The sequence below is a fragment of the Molossus molossus genome, unplaced genomic scaffold (assembly GCF_014108415.1).
Source record: "Molossus molossus isolate mMolMol1 unplaced genomic scaffold, mMolMol1.p scaffold_m16_p_3, whole genome shotgun sequence".
NCBI classification, from domain to species: Eukaryota; Metazoa; Chordata; class Mammalia; order Chiroptera; family Molossidae; genus Molossus; species Molossus molossus.
Window position 1 is genome coordinate 26,477,969 of NW_023425366.1, and position 16,667 is coordinate 26,494,635.

At 41.2% G+C, this 16,667-nt stretch overlaps 1 protein-coding gene across 1 annotated transcript; it reads left to right on the forward strand.

The window, feature by feature from the left end:
* Window positions 1-1,519: 1,519 nt before the first annotated feature.
* ZNF622 (zinc finger protein 622) lies at window positions 1,520-12,851 on the forward strand. Its single transcript, XM_036279526.1, has 6 exons — window positions 1,520-2,278; window positions 2,985-3,236; window positions 3,466-3,628; window positions 6,568-6,680; window positions 10,674-10,817; window positions 12,170-12,851. Exons 1-6 carry the CDS (start codon window positions 1,672-1,674, stop codon window positions 12,295-12,297), a joined length of 1,407 nt encoding a protein of 468 aa, XP_036135419.1. The 5' UTR covers window positions 1,520-1,671; the 3' UTR covers window positions 12,298-12,851.
* Window positions 12,852-16,667: the final 3,816 nt, after the last annotated feature.

A 16,667-nucleotide genomic window follows, 5' to 3' on the forward strand; every position in this document is an offset into this window, starting at 1 on the left:
TGGGGATGTGCTGCTAATTGTAAAATACACACTGGAGTTCCAAGATTAAACATCAATTTTACCTGGGAAATTAAACATCAATTTTACCCCCCACCCCCTTTTTTTTTAAATCGTGGCTACTATTCGATTTAAGATGGCATATGTGGCTTGGATTCGATTTCTATTGGGCAACAACTTGTCTGGCATTTTTTCATTAAGGACTTTCTCCCGTGGCCTTTGGGCGAAGGGCCGCCACGGAGAGACGGCTCAGGCTTGGACTCTTCGGTTTTCCTGTGAATTCTCTCAGCCTCAGGGTCGAGTGGGTGACGCCTCGCTTTCGTGACCACGATACACCTGGTGGCAGAGGTGCAGCTCATGGTCCTCCGAAAAGTGCCGACCATTGTGTGGACGCCAGGACCATTGTCAGGGTCCTTCCAAACCGGGAGCCGCCCTGGGCGCCCTACTACTCCTTCTGTCGCAGCGATCGCCTAACCACATCACACCGCTCCCAAAACCCTGAAGGGAAGTAACCCAGAAGTCTCGAAGACCTTGGATCTTCACCCACTCCAGAAGACACAATCAAAACTCACCTGGGGCTCTCTCTCCCCCCCCCCCCCCCACCTCCTCTGTTTCTCTCTGCTCTGTCTCTGCCAAATGACTATACAGTAAGAAAACAGCCAATGCAAACCAGGAAGTGGGAGCTCACCAGACACTGAGTCTCCTGGCACCCTGATCTTGGATTTCTCAGCCTACAGAACTATGAGAAATGAATGTTTATTGTTTAAGGCAGCCAGTCTATGGTATTTTATTACAGAAGCCCAGGCAGAATAATACAGTGCCTTTGAGAAACTTAAGTGCATCTAGCTAGAGGGTAAAGTGATACTCAGATCTGGAATTAGGAGAGATTTGTGGGACAGAGGAAAGGGCCTGGAAACTTCGGGCATATAGGTGGTATTTAAGGCCACATCAAAGGATGACCTCACCTCGGGAAGTGCACAAAGGGAGAAAAGAGAAGAGCCCGACTCAGAACCTTGCAGGACCCCAACATTTAAGAGAAAGGTGGAGGAAAAGGGATCTTCAAAGGTGATAGAGATGAAGCAGTAAAAGAAGACAAGTTACTAGAGAGAATGATGTCAAAGAAAGAGAACGATCAATGGCAAATTCTTTGACATATCAAGTATGACAGACAACAGGTCTCTATAATCCTTATTGAGAGGTAACAAAAGGCAGTGAGCTGAGAAGGAAAATGAGAGGTTTGCCAAGGAGGGACAAGTTGTTGAGATGACTCAGAATTCTGACCAGGAATGAGAATGAGAAGCATTAGAATAGGTAATAAAAACAAAACAAAACAAAACAAAACAAAAACAAGTCACCTGGGAGCACACAATCAATACCCAGGCTGATCCAATCAACACCCGCCCCAGGCCGACAAGGCGTGGCCCGGTTAGCCAATAGCATCTCTCACCTTCCCCGGCTCCTCATTGGAAGGGGCACGGTCGATAGGCGGGACTTCCTGTTCATCCGGGAATAACTTCCTAAGTGTACCTCTTTTCCCTCAGATCCAGCCAGGAAGTCGGCGGTCGCTTTTCCTCCTTGTGGGCCGTGAGGCGAGTTAAGGTTTGAGCGAGTCGTGGGGTCGGGTTGCTGATCGCTAGGTTTCTGCTTCTGTCGCCTTTTATTTCCCGTCTGGGGATGGCGACGTACACCTGCATCACCTGCCGAGTGGCGTTCGCCGACCCGGAGGTGCAGCGGGCCCACTACAAGACAGACTGGCACCGCTACAACTTGAAGCGGAAGGTGGCGGACATGGCCCCGGTCACCGCCGAGGGCTTCCAGGAGCGCGTGCGGGCGCAGCGGGCCGTGGCGGAGGAGGAGAGCAAGGGCACGGCCACCTACTGCACCGTCTGCAGTAAGAGGTTCGCCTGTTTGAACGCCTACGAAAACCACCTCAAGTCCCGGCGGCACGTGGAGCTGGAGAGGAAGGCCGTGCATCGCAAGGTGGAAATGATGAATGAAAAGAACTTGGAGAAAGGGTTGGGCGTGGACAGTGTCGACAAGGATGCCATGAACACGGCCATCCAGCAGGTCATCAAGGCTCAGCCGTCTCCCAAGAAGGCCCCGGCAGCGCCCAGGAAGGAGTCCGGGAGTCCCGGCGCGGCGGCCGATGGAGGCCGTGGGACTGACGACCGCGACCCGGCCGAGAAACCTCCCCGGTTACAGTGGTTTGAACGGCAGGCGAAGAAGCTGGCAAAGCAGCAGGAGGAGGAGGAGGAGAGTGGGGAGGACCTGGATGGAGACGGTAAAGGCGGGAGCGGGGGTGGGAAATTGGCCCCCCTTCGGTTTTTCAGACTGATACTCGAGGTTGGGTGGAGGGATCCGTTTTTAAGTGAAAGTGGTGTGTAAGGCAGGTTTCTATGATTTTTGAAGTCGCTTGTCTGCCCAGCATCCCCGCAGGGAATTTTGTCTATTTCGTTCACTGTTGTAGATTCGGGGCCTGAAACCTTACATGAGGGAAAATAGGTCCTTAGTAAACACTTAAGTAGTGAACTGGTGCCTTTTGAATGAGGAAGCTCTAACATATGCATAGGACACGTAATTCTCTTAGGTTTCTACTTATGACGGATTCGCACTTGATTTAGTTGGTTGACACAGTAAAATGAGGGGTTCAGAATCAGCTAGCTAAGCTAAAGTGAGGAGCTGCAGCCAGCAGCCTGACCTCCTTGACTTTGAGTAATTCTTGCTTTCCCTCATCACACATCCTATTAACACGGATTGTGTGCGTGCACATAGACAGACACCAAGACTCCAGGAGTTTGCTGTGGGCTGGAAAAGAACGCTTAAGGTATTTCTTAGCCATACAAATCGGTCTTTGGTTAAAGAGTAGTTAAACTTGAGATCTTGAAAGAGAGCACTAACACCTCATGTTTGTATATCTGTGTGGTTTCTTTGGTTGTGGTCACCACTTCTCTTAAACTGAGCTTGTTTTTCAAATCTCTGGCTTGAAGATTGGGAAGATATTGATTCTGATGAAGAATTGGAATGTGAAGATGCTGAATCGATGGACGAAGTGGAGGAGCAGGATGCAGAGGCTGGAGGAGGTGTCCCCCTAGGTGCCATCTCTATAAAGGACTGCTTATTTTGTCCCCATCATTCAAGCTCCCTCATGAAGAATGTGGCTCATATGACTAAAATCCATAGCTTCTTTATTCCTGACATAGAATATCTTTCGGATCTTAAGGGACTGATTCAGTATTTGGGTAAGTAAAATAGCTTTCGTTTTAATGAGGAAATCACACATAATTGGGGGGGCAGGTCATAAGGAAACGTTAGTTGTATGTTTCTCATCAATATTTAATTGAATTATGTTTATCTTGTGAAGATCAGCAACTTCATGGGTGTTTATTTGAAATGTACAGGTATATAGTGAGATTTAATCTGGCCACAAAAGCTTTTTTCATATTTTCCCCCCTCAAATTATTTTTCCAGGAGAGAAAGTAGGTGTTGGGAAGATTTGCTTGTGGTGCAATGAGAAAGGGAAGTCCTTCTACTCCACAGAAGCTGTACAAGCGCACATGAATGACAAAAGCCACTGTAAGCTCTTCACAGATGGTGACGCTGCTTTGGAATTTGCAGATTTCTATGACTTTAGGTAAGTCTGTGGTTTGTAATGTGAAGCGAAGTGAAGTCATCTTCTTTGCATTGAAGTGATATTAGATGTGCCAGTGCCTGCTTTGTGTCTGGCACCGTACAATATATTCTTTATAACTCTTATAACACTTCGGTATGTTTGTTATTCCCGCATTTTGTAGATGAGAAACTGAGTGTAATGAGTTAAACACATACATATGATAAAGAGATCTGATAAGAAGTTCTCAGGCCCCAAACTGAAATTTGTCTGTCTGAAAACTTGGGGGCTTTTTGGTGGTTTAATGGTTAGGAGTTCAGTTTTGCCAGTTGACCTTCTGAACAGAGGCACAGGAATTGGGTTTTGGTTTCCCTGAGAGTCCTTGAAGCACAAGCTGTCTCCTGCGGGAGTTGAGATGATTGCTTAATTAGGCCAGTCCGAGGCATTTGATGATGAGACTAGTCTATTGGTTGTTCACCCTTGACTAGAAACTTGGATAATTGATATATCATGCACCGAATCTATGCTAGACATTTTTGTACAACTAATCCCTGGTGTCAAGTTGCCTATGACCTACCACAGGTGTGCTACACAAGCAGGTGTGTATAATTAACAAACCAGGTGTGCATAATCCATATGATACAATTGTTCAGAAAAGTGCTACTCTCTTCAGTTGTCCTTTTGCAGTTTCCTCCTTATTTCTTTTGTAGTGAGGGAGAGTTTTTCATTTTTGTCACATTGATGGCTGTGTAATGGTATCCTATTGTGGGTTTAATTTGCATTTCCCTGATGATGACTGCTGTAGTTGAGAACCTTTTATGTATTAATTAGCCATTTAGATGTTTCTTATGAAATGTTTGACCAAGTCTTTTGTCTGTTTTTCTTTTGGGTTATCTGTCTACTGTTAATGTTTTATATGCATTTCTCCAATTATTGTCTATGTATTTGTGAACATTTCTAGGAATATAGAGATTCTTCTAGAACTGCACTGCCCAATATGGTAATTACTAGGTATATTCATGTGACTGTTTAAGTTAATTAGAAATTAAATTACAGATTTAAAAATTTAGTCCTTCTGTTGCACAACTACATGTCAAAGCTCACTGCTTAAAAGCACATTAATAGCTACCATTTCAGATACACATAGACAGTTTCTCTATCACAGAGTTCTATTGGACACCACAGTTCTCGAACTTTAAATTTTTAAAAAATCTTTCAGTTATTGTTGACATACAATATTATATTAGTTTCAAGTGTACAACATAGTGATTAGACATTTATATACCTTACAAAGTGATCACCTCAATAAGTCTCATACCCATCTGACACCATACATAGTTATTACAATATTATTGACTATATTCCCTATGCTGTACTTTATATTTTGGTGACTGTTTTTTCCACCTGTAACTGTTTTTATAACTGGCAATTTGTGCATCTTGATCCCTTCCCCATTTATCCAACCCTCTTCCATCTGGCAACCATCCATTTACAGACCTCATTATTTTCATGGTTAAATTGAGGAGAGCTGCATCTCCAACTCTATATTCTCTTCCTCTTTGGCTACCTTCCTAGGGAGAAGCAAATAGTAGGTAAAAAAATTTAATTTTAAGTCATTTGCTCTTTTTTTTTTTTTTTTTTAGTACAATTTTAGGTTCATAGCAAAATTGAGCAGCAGGTACAGATATTTTTCATATGCCCCGTACCCCCACACATGGATGGTCTCCCCCATTATCAACATCTTCCTCTAGCTGTACATTTGTAATAGTTGATGAACCTACACTGACTCATCATTATTCAGATCCATAGTTTGCATTAGAGGTCACTTGTGGTGTTTTGCGTTGGACAGATGTATAATGCCATGTATCCACCATTATAGTATCATGCAGAGTCCTTTCACTGCCCTAAAAATCCTGTATGTCCCCCCTCCACCACCAAACCTTGGAAACCACTGATGTTTATGGTCTCGGTAGATTGGCTTTTTCCATAACTTCATGTAGTTTGAATCATCTAATATGCAGCCTTTTCAGGCTTTTCACTTAGTAATATGCATTTAAGGTTCCTCCATGTCTTTATGGCTTGACAACTCATTTCTTTTTGGTCTGAATAGCATTCTTTTGTCTGGATGTACCATAGTTTATTTATTCAGTCACTTAGTGAAGGATATTTTGGTTACTTCCAAGTTTTAGCAATTATGAATAAAGCTGCTATAAATATCTGTGTGCAGGTTTTTTTGTTGATGATAGTTTTTAGCTCCTTTGGGAATATACCAAGCAGCAAGATTTCTGGACCATATGGTAAGAGAATGACCATATGTCATTAGTTTTGTAAAAAGCTGCCAAACTGTCTTCCAAAGTGGCTATACCATACCATTTTTCATTCCCATCAGCAATGAAGAAGACTTTCTGTTACTCCACAACCCCACCAGCACTGGTGATGTTAGTGTTCTGGATTTTAGCCAACTTTAAACATTTTATTGTTTTAATTTGTATTTCCCTGATGATATGATGTGGAGCATCTTTTTACATGTTTATTTGCCAGCTGTATATCTTCTTAGTGAGGTGTATGTAATGTCTTTGGCCCCCCTTTTAGATGGGTGTTTGTTTTCTTATTGCTGAGTTGTAAAAGTTTATTTTTCTAATTTTTTTAAAAGCATTTTATCAGATGTGTCTTTTGAAAATGTTTTCTTTTGTTTGGCTTATATTTTAATTCTAGTTTTTATAGTTTTGCGCTTTCCATTTAGTTCTGTGATCTATTTTGAGTTCCTAAGTCATTTGGATACTTTTACTTCAGAGAAAATGCTAAAAAGTTTTTCCCCCAAACCTTTCAGCCTGCAGACCCTGCAGCTCTGTACTGCCCCTTTTAGGTAGCTAGTGGGTTTGCCACATTTGTAAATACAATTTAGTCTTTAGTTAAATTTGAGATTATCAGTCTATTTTTTAATGTCTTTCACTGTTTTCCAGGAGTAGCTATCCAGATCACAAGGAAAGGGAGGAGCCTGATGAGATTGAGGGGTTGCCCTCAGAAAAGACCTTGGATTATGATGATGAAACCATGGAGCTGATTCTACCTTCTGGTATGTGCATTTGTCAAAAATTAATAGTTTAATGCCATTGAGATTATTGGACAGACATGTTTCCGTCAATTGTTTTTCATAATGAGGGAAAATTTTCTGAACATAAAACTTCAAATGCCTGTTTGTGTTCTCAGGTATGTGGTACCCTCTGAAGATTTGCCACAAAACTCTGTGTTGGCTGTTTTGTTTAAATTGGCTCACTGTTTTTGCTTCCTTCTGTTCTGTTTGGTCACAGTGCTTTGTCAGTCATTTCTTTTCAAATATGTAGACCTGTTCTATTCTGTTTGTCAACCTTTTTGGCCCAATTTAGATTTGTCTTGTTAGTCTTGACCTTACTCTTAATCTTTGAATTGATTCCTGTTTCCTTCTATTGCTCAGACTTCTAAATGGTGGTTTGACATGGTGTATCTGATTGACAGTGCCCAGGTTGCCTGTTTCTGATAGTGGGGAGGCTTCCTGTTTGAATTCTGTCCTGTACTGTGGGGAACAATATTCGTAATGGTGGTAATTTAACCCAGGTATGTAAAGATGAAGAAAGGCCACGAATATGAGAAGCACTCACTATTATTTACAATGTTATGATTAGCTGATGAGAATAGGAGAAACTACTGGAGACACATGAGAAAAGGGAAATGGAGTGGTAGAGATAATAGGATCCTAAAAGTGCCTGGTATTTCCTGAGCAGTTGGCAGGTTCAGGCAGATGTATTATTTTATCTTTACAAGCCTCAGGTGCTTAGAATCATTTGCCTGCAGTACTGGGAGCAGATTGCTCTGTCTCTATATCATTAGGCAGGGCGGCATGAGGTGAGCTGAAAGTCCAATATCTCTGGATTTCCTTGCTCACAGCTGCAGGTCACTTACTGAGTCAGGTTATTTTTTTTAAGTATTGGCTAATAAACCTTAGAATAGCTCTGTGACGTAGACTTAGAAGTAGTGAGGTGACTGGTGTTAAGAGTGCTCCGAAGTACTATACTATTAGGTAGTCTCAGGAAAGACCCAACCAACAGGCAAGTACTACCTTATTCCAAAGGTTCCTAACTAGGCCATGCATTCCCCCGTCCCCTGTGGAAAGGGTTGACATGGATGTTAGCATGAAGCTAATTTGAGAAGGATTCTAATGTGAAGAGCTTAGGGATATTTTATCCACCACACTTAGTAGATTTGGCTTTAATCTGGTTTCAAAAACAGATCAAATAGCTGTGACAGAGTGCAGCCAGTAGAGGGCACTGTGGGCATTATTTTGAAAACTGGTTTGGCTCTGTGGTTGAGGTCTTTGCTCTTTAGTTGGTATGAAAAGCACATCACATCTAGTTAGCTACAGACTAGACAGATGAAACTGGTGGATCCATCATAGAGATACATAGGTAATTTTAGAAAAATTACTGTTGGAGATATTTTTCCCCCCACAATCTAATGTCATTGTTAGGCTATTTGTTAGGTAGGAGCGAACAATTCTGAAAGTGGTTTTTTCTGTGGTGACAGATAGATGGACAGGTTGTGACTTCACCATAACTCAGACATAACTTATATGTTACATAATGGGCAGTCACAGTGTGTTCTAAACGTACTTTCCCTTGATGAGGGCCTTCAAGTTTAGCTGTTCTAGCACCTTATACTTGGTGCTTAATGTCAGGTGCTCACTGTCATTGACACAGTGCAGGGGTGGCTCTAAACAACACTGCATGTTTTAATTGCTCCTAGTTGTCAGAGACCTAGGCATTGAGTAATGAAACCTCTTCAAGGATGTTTTTAAAAGGCAAACTTCAATAACTGTGTATTTCCAAATGCTGATTAAGATGATAAATATATTTATTTATTATATACTAATGACCAACATTGTCATTTAATGATTTTGAGGTAGTCATCATTATAAACCTAGAGCATTCTGACCTATATATATTATATAAAGAAAATCACAATGAACAATGCTGGGTTTCCTGCTAGAGTCTCCATTTCAGTTGAGTTTGTATCCATCAACTGCGTCTTTCTTATTTTTTGTGGTCTAGGAGCTTTGTTAACTCTTAAGCTGCCAGAGCAGTCAGGTACAGGGAAACATGTTTTCTTCTATATTGGTATTCAAAGACCATATCATCTTTGATGTGGATGTTTCCTTTTGTCATTTCTTGAGTCTGATGACAAAACAATCAACTGGAAGTAACTACTTTTCCATACCTGTGTAGCAAATACACAATTTTCAGGTAGCTTGCCAGGTAGAGGGATTTAAAATAACATAGCCTGACAGAATTTTTTTTTTTTTTTATCCTCATCTGAGGACATTTTTCCATTTTTTGTACAGATAGAGTGGGAGGGAGAGAGGGAGAGAGAGAAAAACATCGATGCGAAAGGGACACATCGAGTGGCTGCCACCCGCACGACCAACCAGAGCCAGGGACAAACTGCAATCGAGGTACATGCCCTTAGCGGGAACTGAACCCGGGTCTCTCTGGACCGCAGGTGGACGCTCTAACCGCTGAGCCAAGCCGGCCAGGGCCAGAATTTTTTTATGTAAATTAAAAAGGCCTCAATCCTAAAAGCAAGTACAGCCATCTGCCATATTAATAATATTCTGTTCGTGGTCTTTCTACACAGGATTCTAAAAGAAATGGTTTTATATATGTAAGTGTCAAACTTTTCTTGAAGCTCTCCACATGGTTCTGTCTAGCCATATTTCCTTTATCATTTTCAGCAGAAATAGCTATTTTATGCCTTTTGCATAGCTGTTGTTAAATTTCTACATGTTTATGTCTGTCTGGAAAGGTGTTTGATTGCTTATTTCCTAATTAATATTATTGTGAAAACAACTTGTATTGAGTAAGCTCTTAGGTGATCACGTTTTGAGCACCAGTGCTCTGATGGAGTCTAGTTAGTCAGCACAGAGGCCTGCCCCTCCCTTTCACCTGCTGTGACGCTAAAACACAGGGGTCAGCACTTTTCCTGTAAAGAATCAGTCAATAGAAATTCACTTCTGAAAGCATGATTGACTTGCATAATTTTACCAGATCCTTCTAAATAGGCAAACGCCGTAGAGAGAATTCAGCTTAATCATCCTTTAAAATCCTAGTTCACCTGGTAATTTCCATCATTTAGAAAGCAATAGGGCAATGTTTCTCAACCCAGGCCTTATTGACATTTTGGGCCAGATAATTCTTTGATGTGGAGGGTTATCCTGTGCATTGCATGATATTTAGCTTTTCCTTGACCTCTGTCCACTAGATGCCTTATCCGTCCTCTAGCTGCAACAATAAAAATATCTCCAGTCATTGCCAACTGCCTGTTTGAGAATCACTGCTATGGAGAACCTAAGCAAAGGAAAGGGGGATTGATTTCTGTTCTAGACCCAAACTGTGACTTGTAGGCCTAAACCTCAAGACTAATCTTCTTTATCTTCTTTCTATTACAAAAAAAAAAGTTAAAATCCCTTACCTCCTAGGGTCCTGTTATCTGTATTAGTAGGTGTTGCTACATGAATTTCTAGGGAGGCATAGTGTCTATAAGTATAATAGCTTAGTGTTTCACTTAGAAGTGACTTGCCATTCTTTTTTTTATTTATTTTTTTAAATCTTCACCCAAGGATATTTTTCTATTTATATTCAGATAGAGTGGGAGGGAGGGAGAAGGAGAGAAAGGGGGGGGGGGAGGAGAGAGAGAAACATCGACTTGAGAGGGACACATCGACTGATTACCTCCCGCACGACCCCGACCAAGGCCGGGAACAAACCACAAACGAAGTGCGGGCCAATGCTCTAACCACTGAGCAAAACCGGCCAGGGCACCATTCTTTTTTTTTAAAAAATCTCTCTGCTTTTTGGTTTTCTATCAGTTTTTAATATGTTGCTTCATCTTTTTTTCATCAGATAGAGTACTGTTTCTGCTGGCATACCCATTTTCCAGCTTGATGCCCTGTAGAGTCTGATTTGGAAAGCCCTTGCTTTATAGGTCTGTCTTGGAAATCTATCCAACTCTGTTTAAATATTACTCTTTTGAAAAACAGGTGCCAGAGTGGGTCATCGCTCACTGATGAGATACTACAAACAGCGATTTGGCTTGTCAAGAGCTGTGGCAGTTGCCAAGAATCAGAAGGCTGTGGGCCGGGTACTCCAGCAGTACAGAGCCCTGGGATGGACGGGCAGCACAGGTATGTTGGTGTGGACAGCCATAGACCAGCCCACACACTCGTTTTACAACAGCAGCCTGGGGAGAAGTTGCTTCCATTTATGTGGTCTTTGTGAATCTTCTCTAGAGGAGACAACCTCTTGGCTCTTTTGCTTCCTTTACTACTTGATTTGTTTATGCAGTAAGCCCAAAGTTCTATGACTTAAAAACTTCACATTCCTGTCACAGCAACTTTCTAAAACTGCATATACACCATTCACTTTTTCAGAAGATAATAATTACCACAAAGAGCATTTAGTGATCACCCAAGGTTGAAATTATCCTGAAAATTATGCAGAATAATTAAGTAGTATCTTTGTGGCAAAAGTAGAGTCCTATCTGATATACTTGTAGGTTCTTATATGATAAGCACGAGTAATTTATTTCACTTACACCTCTTTGTCCTCATTTATAAAATGGTGATATAACAATAGAACCTACCTCAGAATTATGTGGGCTGGATGTCTTAATGCACGTGTGGTATAGTACATGTGCACAATCAAGGCTAGCTGTCACTTTTGTAACTTTACCATAAAAATGTAGTAAGAGTCATAGGAATAAAGTGGGCCACTAAAATTGTTAGTCTTTAACATGTCGTTGTTATGAAATTATTTAAAGTTATTCTAATGTGTCTGCTGCATGAAGCTCTGTCCTTAGCTATTCTGGGAAAACATCAGTCCACTAGAGGTCTGGAGACAAGAGTAGAGCTCTTTTTGAATGGCCGGGAAGACTGTCCAAGTAAAATCTATTTTTAGCGCCACTGTGTTTATGTACATTTAGTTTCCTTCACTGTGGCCACCTGTGAGCTTTTATTAGGTCAGAACAGATGAAGTACAGGGAGCAGTAGTAGCAAAAAGGTTGTCATACAGTCCAGCTTCTGCTGGTCCTCAGGTAAGGAGGACACCTGTGCAGGAGATGAGCACTCAATCTGAAGTGCATCTGCTTGGTGGCATTGTGACTTGGGGCCACTTAAATCTAGCAGACTGACATTATCTTACACTTCTCGACTATCTCACTCGATATGTATTCTCTGCTTCTCTCTGTCTGCTTAGATCAATGGGACTTTACCTTTTGGGCTTTAGACCCTTTCTAGATGATGAAAACTACTAAAGAGGTTCATCCCAGAGAGAAATATATATAGAGAGAGAGGAGTTCTGGTATGCAGTTCCATGGCACACCCAAATCCCTGGCCCACTGCATAGATATTCCAAATTAGCAACTTTTCTCTAAATTTAAGAACCCCAACTAAGTTTGAGATTCTCTGCAAAGATTGGGTTTTCCCTGATTACAAATAACAGGCATGTGCCTCATTTCTTATATTCTTTCCAACCACAGGAGCAGCTCTTATGAACAAGCGAGACATGCAGTATGTCCAAAGGATGAAATCTAAATGGTTGCTGAAGACAGGAATGAAGAACAATGCCACCAAGCAGATGCACTTTAGGGCCCAAGTGATGTTCTGAGGGTCTGCTGCAGATTGAGTCATCGTCTCCTGCACAGGTGTCCTCCTTGCCTGAGGACCAGCAGAAGCCTTTTTGCTGCTACTTCTCCTTGTACTTCATCTAATAAAAAGCAGAATTATATTGGCTTTCAAATGTTATTTCTGGACAAGGTTTAAAGGTTATGTTTTCACAAAATGAGCAGTGTGTCTCCTGGACTCAGAACTTGCACTACTGCTGGGCAGTGTCTTTATTGCCTCAGCTTTTATCTGATTTATGGCTGTCAGAGTAATATGGGAAACTCAGGAGTGACTCGTTCGTTCCAAAGTATAACTTTCAGAAGAATAACATACCAGATTTGGAACCTAGTAAGGGAGCTTTGTTGAATGTCATTCATTTGAGTGTATCGTGGCTCATGAGGTGGTGAAAGTCTCCGGGCACATTCATTAAATCCAGCCAAGGTGAAGAGCATGCCAATGGCTTGCTGTAAAGGTTCTTTATTTCTAAATGTGGACACACAAGAATGACGGTGCTGTGCACTGTTTCCAGCGCCGCCTTTACTTGAGCAGTTTGCTTAAAAGGAAGTAAATGTAAAGTGTTTAGATCTCATTTTAGAAACAGATTACCTCCGGGTGAAATCTCTGAAGAGATTTTCAGTTTAGGTGGTGAGAGAAAACTGATATATTGGAAATGAAGTTAAACAAGTTCAAATCCATTGAGCTACCTGTGTGACTGGAAACTGACTCTTTTTTTTCAATTGGTAAAATGAGGTGTTTATTACCTCACAGGTTGTTGGGGTTAAATAAATCTGCTAGAGGACTCATCATTCATTCCGTCCTTAGCATGAAGTGAGTGCCAAAGTTCTCCCTGATTGACCGAAGTGGGCCACACCGGATGGCCCATGTCTAGCATGTGTTCAGCGGCCCTCGTTGGCTAGATACATGGCTTTTCTTTAATCTTGGGGTGCAGTTAACTGTTTTCTCTGTACACCAGTCCATTATCATCCATAGTGGAGGGCTCCCTGGCTTTAATTTTGCTCCTTCATCCTGTTTTCTAACATCCTCCTTGCACAAGTGTCTGCCTTCAATATTTGACGTGTAAATCTGTATCCTGGGAAAATGAGACAGTGCTTCCCACAAGTTACATTTTTGATTAACTCTTACTTGAGTGTACACGATCCTATGCTGTGGCTGTCAATTTTGTTTTTCATTCACTCAACATAATAAGCTTCATTGCTTCTGACCCTGTGAGGTGCCCTTCGTGTGTGTCCCCTACAAGGTGCTGACCTCTCCTGGAGCTGATGCCTGCTTGTCTCCAGCCCGCCGTTACCACACCAGCTCAGCACTAGACTGCCTTGTTTGTATCCATACCCTTTTAATTTTGAGCATTTTTACCTGTGGGGAAAATGAGCATAGTATGTTTGCTGACCTATAAAATACTCCTACCTTTATTTAATTTCTACTTCTTCCAGACTTCAGGAGATACTTTCTTAGTTCTTTCTGATTCTGAGTTTGTGAAGCAATCCACTATCTCATCTCTGCCTACATCACAATTTTATGAAATTTAGGGATTTTCTTTTCTTTTTTTTTTTTTACCTTTCTGGAGTAAAGTTCTATTGGGAGGGACGGCAAAGAAAAGAGATACATCGTCTCCTTAATAGCTGAATGAATCAGACAAGAAACATGGCAAGTGTACTTATTTTGGGGGGACTTCTATGTGGAATAGGAAAATATGGAAATGTCCGTTAGTTTATTTCCTAGTCATTCTCTTCTTGGAAGTTTTTCTTTCCCCTGGGCACACTATTTCCACCCTCTGTCTTCTGCAGTTAGACCCCTTGGGCTCCTGGTCCATTCCCACACGGTGACTTGCTACCATTCCCTCTCACAGCCACATGTTCTTTTCCTGGTATCTCATGCATCACGAGAAGGAGGTGGAACCTGCCAAACAAAGGTACAAGCTTAAGACCTAGGGAATGCTGGTATCCTTAACATCACGCTTGATCAATTTTAATTTCCCTGCTTACAATATATTGTTGATGTAGTTCTTTTGTTTCTCCAAATTTTTATTCACAATTCTTTGATTAAATCTAAAATGAATCCAAATTAACCCCAAATTAACTCTTTTTGCTAAATACAAATTTGTAAGCCGATCCCTATGGATATTTCCACTCATTGCCTGGTGTCAGCTAATCCACATTTACAGTGGATACCAGAGTAGTGGTACTAAAGATTCTTTGTCAGTACTGAGTCGGCACTGGCTGCTGCCACTAGCTGACCATGACTGTGAAATCTTTTCTCCTGGAAGTAATCTCAGACCACATGGCCCTTGCAAGTTTATGTGTCTGTCTTCAGCTTGAAACATCAAGACTGGGATCAACATTAATTGTCATGATAGCACAACTTTGTGAATCTTCTAAAAGCCAATGAATTGTACACTCTAAATGTGAGAAGTGTATGGTATATTAATTATATCTCAGTAAGGTTGTTCTCGTATTTTGTTTGTTTTGTTTTTTTAAAGACTGGGATTAAAAGTGAGAGAACAGAATCTATTCCCTCTCTGTGCATGTTACTGAAGCCCCTGGCAGCTGCTTGCACCGTGTCTGCAGGCTGGATATAGGCGTGATCTATTCTTCTGGTTTTGCTGGGTGTGAATTTGTGTTTTAGTGAGTATAAGGTGCTTTTATGCACCATGTTTTTCCTCCACTGTGAGGTGTAGGTAGCATTCTTATTTTACAGATAAGGAAATAGACTCAAGGAAGGTCAGTAACTCTTTTAAGGAGACAAAAGGAAGCCAGAGATGGTGGTTTCTGGTCCAGCATTATTAATATTGGATGCACTGATACAGAATCCTGGGCATCATCTGTCTTACGGAGCACACCAGTGGGCTGTAAGCGTTTACTCAAGTCCATGAAATTTGCAGCAGCTCTGAAAGAATCTTGTTCTAAATCTAGAAACACGTGGAATTTACTGTTTACATTAATGTTACACATGATCCACACATGAATAACAAGTGTTACACACATGAAAGGAAATATCACCTCTTCTTGTCTCGAACAGGAGTGAATTCTGCCCCTCACCAATTTTGGTTATTTTTGGATTCATAATTGTTAAGGTGCTCTCCTCCACCTTTGTTACTTAAACTCTTAAGACCCCACTGGACAGTATTAATTTGAAATTCACAATAATTCCTATGCAGGAGACCATCTGTGTTGCCAACTCGGTGTGCAGACTTTTTTGGCAAGATAGTCTGTCAGTCTAGAGATAATTTATAAATGCTTTGAAGAATATACATTTCATTTAGCCTCATTTGCAATCACGTTGTTTACGACATCAAAATTGATGGAGATTAGGCAGATTTGGTCAGCTTGTTAATACTGCTGCAAACATTTGAATGTTTGAGTAATAATTTGTTGATCATGTGGGCTGACTCTGGGTGTTCAGGTTGGTATGCTGTGCTCTGTGGTACACATCAGGAACTGACAGGCAGGGAGAGAACTGTTTCTCCTCCTAGCAGTACATGCTGTTCATGACTGTTCTGCAAGGTCCAACTCTTTCAACTCCTTCAGAAAACCTTTTAGTATAAACTTACTGCTGAGTAAATAATTTGTTGATTACGTGGGCTGAATCTGGATGCATTTTTTCTCTTTTTTTTTTTAATGTTTATTTATTTTAGAGAGAGAGGAAGGAGAGAGAGAGAGAGAGAGAGAGAGAGAGAGAAATATCGATGAGCGAGAACATCGATTGGCCGCCTGCTGCATGCCCCCCACTGGGGATTGGGCCCACAACCGGGGCATGTGACCTGACCAGGAATCAAACTGGCGACCTCTTGGTACATGGGTCAACGCTCAACCACTGAGCCACACCGGCCGGGCTGGATCCATTTCTTTTGAGGAAAGAATGCCATTGTATTTAGCATATACCTAAAATTATAGAAAAATCATTAAAACGATATTGAAAACAACAAATCTGCTTCCTAAATCTTTAATGTCGATTTCACTGCATATGACCACTAAATCCTGAATTCAAGGCATTTGTTATATTACTCCTTTACCTTTTATTATTAATCACCACATTTGGTATTTTATCCTCAAGTACCATTTTCACCTGGAGTAATGTGTGTTAGACATGTTGCTCAGCCCAAGCTCACCCGTGTTCTAACATAGCATCTGCCAATGTGGAAAATAAGACGACTTACAAAGAAGAGGGATTTGAGTTTTTTTCTGAAGAGACTTTTATAATGCTTAGTGCCAGATAATGAGAATATTAAATTGACAATAAATGGAAACTATTATATAACATATATGCTTGAAGCGTGACTCTCCTTCCAAGACATCTTTGCTCTTTCTAATTCAAGTGAGTAAACTCTGTTTGGACAACTTGGTAGTATATATGTTT